The sequence below is a fragment of the Gekko japonicus genome, unplaced genomic scaffold (assembly GCF_001447785.1).
Source record: "Gekko japonicus isolate JY-2015 unplaced genomic scaffold, Gekko_japonicus_V1.1 scaffold441, whole genome shotgun sequence".
In the NCBI taxonomy this organism is placed as follows: domain Eukaryota; kingdom Metazoa; phylum Chordata; class Lepidosauria; order Squamata; family Gekkonidae; genus Gekko; species Gekko japonicus.
The window spans coordinates 1,129,646-1,140,486 of NW_015172017.1; the positions used below are offsets into that span (position 1 = coordinate 1,129,646).

The 10,841-nt window shown below is 53.0% G+C and overlaps 1 protein-coding gene across 1 annotated transcript in view; it reads right to left on the reverse strand.

The window, feature by feature from the left end:
- The window catches only part of METTL3 (methyltransferase like 3), a 16,311-nt gene extending 6,298 nt beyond the window's left edge, over window positions 1-10,013 (reverse strand). Inside the window, exons 1-4 of the mRNA XM_015420435.1 lie at window positions 9,531-10,013; window positions 8,073-8,248; window positions 4,853-5,069; window positions 2,343-2,530 (exon numbers count right to left, since the gene is read on the reverse strand). Coding sequence (XP_015275921.1) covers window positions 2,343-2,530; window positions 4,853-5,069; window positions 8,073-8,248; window positions 9,531-10,013 — 1,064 coding nt within the window. The remainder of the gene's footprint in view (window positions 1-2,342; window positions 2,531-4,852; window positions 5,070-8,072; window positions 8,249-9,530) is intronic.
- Between the last annotated feature and the right edge of the window lie 828 nt (window positions 10,014-10,841).

Here is a 10,841-nt window from a genome sequence, read left to right on the forward strand (position 1 = left end):
CCCCCCCATAGCTTGCAATCCAAAACAGTCCAGTGGAGCCTGAGTGGTGGGTGTTGCCTTCTGACACACTTCCGGTGATGTCAGGGGATGTGACATATGCAAATAAGTTATGCTAATAAATTATGCTAATGAGATCCTGCACCTCTTTTTCTATGAAATTACACCTGGTCGTATCCATGTCCATATGGTCGATATACTATGACCTCAACATATTTCTTAGGAAGGCTGCAACTCTTAATTTTTGAGTTATTAACATAGTCAAAAAAAAGGGGGAACCATCTGTCTAGAAAAGTATTTTTCTGAGGAACATCTTCAGCCATCATCAACTGTGAAGCCATCTTGTCCACTACTGCCATAACACCTATCTTAAGGAACCATTGTTGTAAGGTGGGAGTTTTGCTGGTTTTCCAACCTTGTGCTATCAACGTTTTGGCTGCAGTCACAAATAGTGCTGCTAATTCAGCCGTCTGTTAGTTAATACAGTCTTAGGCCAATAGTTTAACAGGATAGATTCCGGTGTTTTAGGAATCGCACAATTAAGGATTTTATTTGTCATAAAGGTAAAGGTTCCCTTGCTCGAAAGCCAGTCGAGTCCGACTCTAGGGTTGCGGTGCTCATCTCCGTTTCAAAGCCGAAGCGCCAGCGCTGTCCGAAGATGTTTCCGTGGTCACGTGGCCGGCATGACTAAACACCAAGGCGCACGGAACGCTGTGACCTTCCCATCGAAGTGGTACCTATTTATCTACTTGCAATTTCTTGCTTTCAAACTGCTAGGTTGGCAGGAGCTGGAACTAGAGACGGGAGCTCACTCCGTCATGCGACACACTCAGGTCTCGAACTGCTGAACGACCGATCTTCCACCGCCTGCAGTTCAGCGTCTTAACCACTTGAGCCACCGCTCAAAAAGTATTCACTACTTTATCCCAAAAATTTGCTATTACTGAGCATTCCCACCAGCAATGTTTAAACGAGCCTATCTCACCACACCCCTTCCAACAAAAGGGGGGTTGATGAGGAGCATATATGGGAAAGGCGTACAGGAGTCATATACCAATGGGCGTATAATTTGTAGTTTTGTAGTTTGACATTTAATAAACAAGTAGTGAAAATACTGGAGGACCAAATAGGTTGCCATTGTATTGTATCCCATTCCACTCCACAATCTTTGTGCCATGCCTTGGATAGTCGTAAGTTGTTCCCACAATGTTTTATTCAATAATCCATACAGCATTGAGATTGCTCTGAGGAGAGTTTTCTCCTCTGTCACATTTGTCTCCTCAAGCCGACGGAGAGCTCCAGGCAGGGCTAAGGGAGACCAACTGGCCGGCCCGGCCTTCCCACACCTGAGGCCCTGACAGAACTTCTGCTGGGGGACAGACTCACTTGTCCTATGTCAGGTGAGGTTTTTAGTGCTGCTTATTGCGCGGCAGAGGTGGTTTAAGCTCCCCTGGCCAGTGTTCCCTCTAAGCTGAGTTAATGTGAGCTATCTCACAGTTTTTTTAGCCTCTGGCTCACACCGATTTCTCTTAGCTCTGGAAGGATGGGGCTCCAGAGCAAACTGATTTAGGCAGTGGCCAAATGGCTTGCTCGCAACTTTAATGCCAGTAGCTCACAAAGTAGAATATTTGCTCACAAGACTCCACAGCTTAGAGGGAGCATTGCCTGCAGGTGAGAGCCACAAGCCGCCACTGGCCACATTTCTCTGTCCCCGACCACTACTATCGTGCAGGGGTCATTTCCTAGAAAAAGAGGTGCAGGAGCATGACTCATTTGCATATGCCACACCCCCTGGCATCACCGGAAGTGTGTCAGAAGGCAACACCCACTGCTCAGGCTCCACTGGACTGTTTGGGATTGCTAGGTATTGGGGGGGGGGAACGTGCAGATCTGTCCTCGCAGAGGAGGGAGAGCTTGTACCTGAATAAAACTTGGTCTTAAAGGTGCCACTGGACTGTTTTGGACCGGGGAGCTCTGCAACTTACCTGGCTGCTTCTTGCTCTGACTGAGGGGCTGCTGGGAGCGGGGGGTGGGGCTTGTTCCATGTGCCCGCCCCCTGGGCTCTTTACTGCCGGAGCGCTGCTCCTGTGCGCTCCTGCAGGAAATGACCCCTGGTATCGTGAAGGCTGTCCTTGGCATAGGGACCAAAACTGGAAAACTAGTTTAATGCCAGGCTAGAAGTGCCTTCTCTGTGGTTCCCTCCTGGAAGTCAATGACCTCTGACCTGGAAGCTCTTCTCCATAATCCCTTGTGCCAGTTAACACTCTCCTCTCCTCTCCCCCCCACCCCACCCCCCGGGGTCTCCTGACTCAGACTGGATCTGGCTTCCCCTCGATTCCCCTTACCGGCCAGTGACCCAAAGGAAGAGGAAGCCCTCGTCCTGCAGCACGGGGATGTTGAGGCGCCTCATCTCGTCGTCCGTGAGCGTCCCGTACGGCAGCTCCATGTGGATGTCCCAGGGTGGGTCGGCCATCACCACGGCAAACTTGCCCAAGATGCTGACGTCCAGGTAGCGGATGTCACAGCAGATCCACTGTCGCCAAAGCGGGGGGTGGTGGAGAGAAACACAGGATGGGACAGTAGCGGATACGTAGACGGCGGCTCATATACGTTTGAAACAAGAAAAGCCTGGGTTATGGGCCCTCAAGGAAACGATGGACTTTGTTCCGGCTACATCCATGTGTTCCACTGAGTTATTTTCTTAAAAAACCATTCTACCCAGTCTTCTCTTCTAAGTCAGGGATCCCCGACCCGGCGCACGTGGGCACCAAGGCACCTGGCAACATCTTTCCCGCCCCCTACGGACTGTTTTTAGAAAGTGAATGGGCCAAGTGGGGCTTCGGCCCAGCAGGGCACCTGATTGGCCACTGGCGATTTGACCGGCTGTGCCGATGTTTCACAAGTCGCTTTGGCACCAGCCGCCAGCCCAGCACCAGGATCTTACCGTCAGTCACGCAGCGAAGCTGTGCGAATGCAGGGAAACATTTTTAAACAGGACATTCACTCAAAAAAGCCTCTTGTTAAACATTTCGGCTTGAAATCTTCAAGAGTTACTATCAGAGCGGTGTAGGAGCTTCTGGTTGGGCCTACCACCAGATCGGAACTCCAAAGGTGCCCGCAGACTCAAAAAAATTGGGGGCTCCTATTCTGGGCAGCTCTCAAACAAGCTGCACAAGATTCGGAGAGTTCAGCCCTGGGCACAGACTCGGCTCCTTGGGACTTGCGGGCTTTTGGCCGATTTAAAAGAGTCCTCGTAGCCGCAACGAGAAGTTTGCAAACCAGGTTGGGAAGAGAAGCAAGATCTCTCAGTGGTCAGGGAATGGGATTTCAGTGCTTTGCACAGCTGCAAGGAATGCCAAGGAACTGCTAGAATGGCACCGAATTACATACATACATACACATATGGTCGCACTAGGTTGCCAACCTCCAGGTGAGTAAACATGGGAAAACACCGTGTTAAAACAAAACACACAATTCTGGTATACTACTGTGCCTTCATATGAAGAAGAGATTGGATTTATACCCCACCCTTCACTACCCAAAGGAGTCTCAGAGCTTACAAACTCCTTTCCCTTCCCCTCCCCACAACAGACACCCTGGGAGGTAGGTGGGGCTGAGAGAGCTCTTGACAGAAACTGCTCTTTTTCAAGAACAGCTGTGCCAGAGTTATGGCTTGCCCAAGGTCATCCAGCCAGGTGCAAGTGGAGGAGTGGGGAATCAAACCCGGTTCTCCCAGATTAGAGTCCTCACACTTAACCACAAGAAGAAGAGAAGAGATTGGATTTATACCCCGCCCTTCACTACCCAAAGGTGTATCAGAGCAGCTTACAAACTCCTTTCCCTTCCCCTCCCCACAACAGACACCCTGTGAGGTAGGTGGGGCTAAGAGAACTCTTGACAGAAACTGCTCTTTTTCAAGAACAGCTGTGCCACAGTTATGGCTTGCCCAAGGTCATCCAGCCAGGTGCAAGTGGAGGAGTGGGGAATCAAACCCAGTTCTCCCAGATTACAGTCCTCGCACTTAACCACTACACCAAACTGGCTCTGTTATATTTGGTTAAATCATATACTTTAATGTACAATAAAGACCCTAGTGTATCTTATTAATTATACTACATTGATAACAAAAACCTAAAGAACAATATCTATCTTGTAGAAAAGTCCACAGCTACAGAGACGAATATGCAGACAGGATTCAATGCCGCAGACCCTCTTGCTTTCTGTTGAGAGATGCAGCAGTCGTCAGTGCCAATATCGTAGGCCGTTTTTGCGTTCCGAAAAGAGATGCAGCAAGAATCAAAGCAACACGCCTCCCAGGAAAAAGTTGTGTGTTTCAAGAAATTCTCCTTCAGGCAAAGCATTTTTCACGGAGAACCGGAGAAGCCTTCTACAGAGTTGTTTGACCTGTGCATTGTAGCATTGTGAGCTTTGGTTCCAAGTATATGATTTAAACGAATATAAGAAGGCACCGCAGCATAGCAGAATTGTGTGTTTTGGTTTCAACATGGTGTTTTTTCCCACGTTTACTCAACCTTGCCGAGTCTCCCATGTCTTTGTTGCCAAACCTCCAGGTGAGGCCTGGGAATCCCCAAGAATTACACCTGATCTCCAGCTTACAGAGATCAGTTTCCCCTGGAGACAATGGCCGTTTTGGAAGGTAGACTTCAAGGGTACCTTGCCGAGGTTTCTCCCTTCCCAAATTCCACCCTCGCCAGCCTCCACCCCTAAAACTCCAGGAATTTCCCAACCCGGAGCTGGCAACCCTCGGCTGCACTGTCAGAAGGGGAGAATTTGGCTAATGGCTAGCACGCGTTCTCCCGCATCACACCCATCCGTCCCCACTGGCCGAAGGTACCTGCGGGGGGAAGAGGCGGTCCACGCTGGAGTCCCTCCCCACCGCCTGGGGGAGGGCCAGCTCCTGGCCAGAGTTGAGCTCCCGCCCGCTGGGGGTGTCCAGGTCGGCGCAGGCGTCGATCTCGTAGTGCACGTATTTGCAGGTGTCCATGTGGAAGCAGGTGTTGAGGAAGGAGCAGTCGCCCAGCGACTCGTCCGTGTGCTTGTTGATGATGCGGCTGGGGGGGGGCAGCAAGGGGAGCAAAGATGGGCAACCGTGAGACTCCCTTCCCTCCCATAGCACCGGAAGCTGCAGCCCTCAACATTTCCCAACGTCCCTGAGGCGAAGCTCCCTCTGTTTGTTCACTTGGAGGTGGCTTCCAGTCAGGCCCGTAGCTAGGGTGGGGCGTTTGGTGGCTCCACCCCCCCGTTCTTAAAGGCACAGCCCCACAAGAATTTCTCCTGGAAATGCTTTCTTCCAATCATTTTAAAACATTCTTTTTAAAAGGTGTGCGCTCCTTGAAGCAGAGTGGGGTGCTGTGGCTGACTAATTCCCTCACTGAGCAAGGGGGTTGGAGTAGGTGACCTGTAGGATCCCTTCTAACTTTGTGTCAAGAAACTGGTCTCCTTCACTCCTTTAAGACAGTTTTTTCTTCCTAAGCTTTCTTGACTACAGAAGTCATTATCACTCCTACCTGTCGGCTTGTTAGCAGAATGGTTGCATAGGCTGACAGAAGTGATTAACTTGAAGCAGCTGAGAACTGTCATCTAAAGTGGTTGACCACTTGCAATTTAGAGCTCTATCCTGGTCACAGCTTTCTATTGGCTAAGCGGCTTTTCTTTCTCCACTGAGGACTTCAGCCCCACCAGGGGGGAAAAAACCTCCCCCGGGAGCCACAAAATCCTGGCTACGGGCCTGCTTCCAACCCCACACGGTAAACTTCAACTGGCTTCGCCTTGTTTTCTTCAAAGAGAAAACCCAAGAATGAGGACACACAATCTCTCTGCTCAGGCCAGTGGCTCAGGAATAACATGCAGCTGTTTCATATGCCCCCTGTGGCTCTTCTGAGCCCTGTTCCCCACTGGGCCTCTTGTTTCAGGAAAGTGGACAAGGCCCATTGCCTGGTGGGCAATGTTCCCTCTAAGCTCTGGAGTCTTGTGAGCAGAAATTCTACCTTGTGAGCTACCGGCATTAAAGCTCTGAGCGAGTGACTTGGCTACTGCATAAATTAGCTTGCTCTGGAGCCATCCCTTCCTGAGCTAAGGCAAAAATGTGTGAGCCGGAAGCTAAAAAAACTATGAGCCTAGCTCACACTCACTCAGCTTAGAGGGAACACTGCTGGTGGGGCTTGTGGATGGCAGGGATCCGCCTCAAAACAGCTTGAAATGGGTCAGCGACGAGCCCCCCGAGTTGCAGGCCTCACAGCAGTGAGGGAAGTCAGTGTGGCCTTTTTCGTTGATGGGAACCGCAGAGGCGGTTCTTAAGGAGCCGCAGAGTGAAAACCACAAGGCCAGACCCAGCCCCCAGCCCTACAGTTGCCAACCTCCAGGCAGGGCCTGAAGTTGTCCCAGGACTGAAGCCGATCCCCAAACATCTGAGACTTCTGTTCTCTTGGAGGAAATGGCAGCCCTGGAGGGCAGGTTATACAGGAACGTATCCCTGCTCAGTCCCCTCCCCTCCCCAAATCTCCAGGAATGTCTCCCAGTCGGCACTGGCAACCTTTCCACTCCCCCATCCCCACGATTCCTGTTTTATTCCTCAGGCCTGGTCCCCCACTCTGCCACAGAATGGGAACCGAATGGACCGTACCACCTCAAATTGTTGGCGGGGGGAAGGGGGGGCGGTCCCTGGCCCCAGGGACATCCGTCTCGTCTCGACTAGTGCCAGGGCCTTTTCAGCGGAATGAGCTCCCATACGAGATCAGGGCCCTGCGGGACCTTTTACAGTTCTGCCGGGCCTGCAAGACTAGGGTTGCCAACCTCCAGGTGGGGCCTGGGGATCTCCCGCTTTTACCACTGATCTCCAGCTGACAAAGATCAGCTCCCCTGGAGAAAATGGCTGCTTTGAAGGGTGGACTCTGTGGCATTGGGCCATGCTGAGGCCCCTCCCCTACCCAAACCCCGCCCCCTCCTGGCTCCACTCCCAAAGTCTCCAGGTATTTTCCAAACCAGACCGGGCAACCCTAATTCCCACAGTAGTGCCATTAATAGAGCGGCCAGCCCCCAGAGGGCGTCTGGAGATCTACCGCTGGACTTACGGCTCCTCTCCAGTCTTGTGAGGAAAAATTCTACTTTGTGAGCTACCGGCTTTAAAGTTGTGAGCGAGCGATTTGGCTGCTGCATACATTAGTTTGCTCTGGAGCCCCATCCTTCCTTAGCTGAGACAAAAATGTGTGGGTCTCCCCGCAATGGGTCAGAGCCAATGCTCCCTCTAAGCTGTGGAGTCTTGTGAGCAAAAACTCTACTTTGTGAGCTCCCGGCATTGAAGTTGTGATCAAATGATCTGGCTGCTGCATCAGTTAGTTCGCTCTGGAGCCCTCCTTCCTGAGCTAGGGTTGCCAAGTCAAAATTTCGCCGGAGCGGGGGACACTCCCCGTTGGCGGCTGGAGCGCGTGCATAGAGTTTTCCCTCGGATGACTGTGGCCCCGCCCCCAGCGTGCCCGGCGTCGTCACGTCACTTCCGGTGACGCACACGTCAGGGTGGGGCTCCCCCAGGGCCTGATCCGCTGGCGGCGGGGAACGGGCCTCTGGGGCGGGAGTTTCCCCGCCTCCCGGGGGGACTTGGCAAGCCTATCCTGAGCTAAGACAAAAACCTGTGAGCTGGAGGCTAAAAAACTGTGAGCCTAGCTCACCCTAGCTCAGCTTAGAGGGACCACTGCTCAGAACTGCTTACCAGAGATGGCAGCTGTGAGACTTAATTCTAATGACAACTGCACCAGCTGAAGGATACAGTTGTAACTTATTTGTGCTTTAATTGTATTTTTACCAATTCCTATGTATTTGATATATCGTATTTTTTTAATTAAATCTGATGCAACCTGCCCTGAGCCTGCCACGCGGAGAGGGCGGGATAGAAGTCGAATAAAATAAAATTAAAATAAATAAATATGCTTCAAAGTCTGTGAAGGACTGGTGGTTGTTGGACAGAAAGAGGCACACGCAACTGCGGGGGGTCCCCCAGTTCCTGCTCTACTTACACGCAGAAGGCCCGGCCAGGATCCTGTTCCCGATCCAGCACTCACCGGAAATGCAGCTTTCGGCAGGGCCGGTCGGCGTCGCTGGCCTTCATGCACTCTTCCTTGGTGCCGTAGTCGCAGAATTCCTGCACCTGGGCGCGGCCCCGCGAGCGGAACTTCTCCACGATGGACTGCTCCTTGGCCGTGGTCGTGTTGAGCAGCTCCAGGATCTCCTGGCTCACCTGAGAAGCAAGCGGGACCCGTCCCGGGTGGGTGGCCAAAGCCAAAGTTGAAAGAAAATCCCCAGGGCTTTTAACAGCCTGAAAATCGGCGGATGATTGCAGGGTTCCAGCAGCAAGGTCGGAATGCACTGCCACAGGAGGTGGTGGCAGCAGCTACAAGCATGGACATCAGAACATCAGAGAAGCCAGTGTTGGATCAGGCCAAAGGCCCATCCAGTCCAACACTCTGTGTCTCACAGTGGCCAGAAATACCAGGTGCCATCAGGAGGTCCACCAGTGGGGCCAGGACACTAGAAGCCCTCCCACTGTTGCCCCACCACCACCAAGCACCAAGAATACGGAGCATCCCTTGCCCCAGACTGAGACTTCCTACCTATAAAGGTAAAAGGTAAAGGTTCCCTTGCTCGAAAGCCAGTCGAATCCGACTCTAGGGTTGCGGTGCTCATCTCCGTTTCAAAGCCGAAGAGCCAGCGCTGTCTGAAGACGTTTCCGTGGTCATGTGGCCGGCATGACTAAACACCAAGGCGCACGGAACGCTGTTACCTTCCCACCGAAGTGGTCCCTATTTATCTACTTGCAATTTCTTGCTTTCGAACTGCTAGGTTGGCAGGAGCTGGAACTAGAGACGGGAGCTCACCCTGTCTTGCGGCACCCGGGTCTTGAACCGCTGAACTACTGACCTTCCACAGCCTGCAGTTCAGCGTCTTAACCACTTGAGCCACCGAGCCATCCTACCTATACCTTGTGGCTAATAGCCACTGATGGACGGCTTCAAGAGGGAATTAGCTCTTATCAGAACTACGACTTGCCCATGGTCATCCAGCCAGGTGCAAGTGGAGGAGTGGGGAATCAAACCCAGTTCTCCCAGATTAGAGTCCGCGCACTTAACCACTACACCAAACTGGCCAATCGTGTCCCCCCTGATCTTGGAGGGAGTGGATTTGCAAACTTCCAAGAGTCATCTGGCCAACTGCCATCAGGAACAGTGTGCTGGGAGTCCCTCTAAGTTATCGAGTCTTGTGAGCAAAAACTCTACTTTGTGAGCTGCTGGCATTACAGTTGTGAGCGAGCGCTTTGGCTGCTGCATACATTAGTTTGTCCTGGAGCCGTCCCTTCCTGAGCGAAGACAAAAATGTGTGAGCCAGGGGCTGAAAAACTGTGAGGGAGCTCACACTCACTCAGCTCAGAGGGAACACCGGCTGGGACGGATTGGCCGGGCGCTGCTTCCACGCCGAGCCTCCGCCACCATTCCGCCTCCCCTCCCGGAGGGCCAGGGCCTCACCTTCTTGCTCTGCTGCTCCTTCGTGGACTGCTGGCTCAGCAAGCTCTCGATCTCTAGGTCCAGGTCGGAGGCCTGCTTGCGCGACTTCTTGGGGGGCTCCTTGAGCGGCTCCGAGGACGCCAAGGCCGAGGGGGCCGCCCCCTGCGCCGAGACGGGGGTCCCGGCCTCCTGCTCCGCCCGCCGCTTCACGCTTCTGACCCCGACGCCTTCCGCCGGGCCCTTCTTCTCGGCCACGGCCCCCATCATGGCGGAGAGCTTGGAGTGGTCAGCGTAAGTGACCAGCATGGGCTGGTCGTCGTCCTGGAGGAGGCCCCGTTTCACCTCGATGAGTTCCTGGGCCGCGAACTTCTGCAGGAGGCTCTCCACGCTCCGCTGGGTGGCGGGGGCTTCGGGCTGCAGGGCGGGGAGGAAGACAAACAGGGTGGGAAGGATATCTACCACTTTGTCAGCCAAAAGGGTTATACTGGCATGTCCTTCCAGCATTCCGGAAAGAGTAAACTGGGCTTACTGCATAGGAAAGGCTTCCCTAAAATGAAGAAGGAGCGTTGGTTTTATATCCCGCCCTTCACTACCTGAAGGAGTCTCAGAGCGGCTTACAAACTCCTTTCCCTTCCCCTCCCCACCACAACAGACACCCTGTGAGGTAGGCGGGGCTGAGAGAGCTCTTGACAGAAACGGCTCTTTTTCAATAACAGCTCTTGCCAGACCTACGGCTTGCCTAAGGTCATCCAGCCAGGTGCAAGTGGAGGAGTGGGGGAATCAAACCCGGTTCTCCCAGATTAGAGTCCGCGCACTGATCCACAACAGCAAATGAAGAAGGAGAGTTGGTTTTATATCCCGCCCTTCACTACCTGAAGGAGTCTCAGAGCGGCTTACAATCTCCTTCCCTTCCTCTACCCACAACAGACACCCAGTGAGGTAGGCGGGGCTGAGAGAGCTCTTCCAAGAACTGCTCATGAGAGAACAGCTCTGAGAGAACTTGTGATTTCCCCAAGGTCACCCAGCTGGCTTCTTGCGGAGGAGGAAGAGGTTTTATACCCTGCTTTTCTCTACCAGAAGGAGTCTCGAAGTGGCTTACAATCGCCTTCCCTCCCTCTCCCCCCCAACAGACACCCTGTGAGGTAGGAAGGGCTGAGAGAGCTCTGAGAGAACAGCTCTGAGAGAACTGTGACTGACCCAAGGTCACCCAGCTGGCCACGGTTCTCAGGATTCTGCAAAGGATGCTAAAAGAATCCACGCAAATTCCTAAGGTCCCTAGCACTGAAGATGTCTGTCTGCACCCCTGCCCAACTTCCTCACCGTGGAGATGGC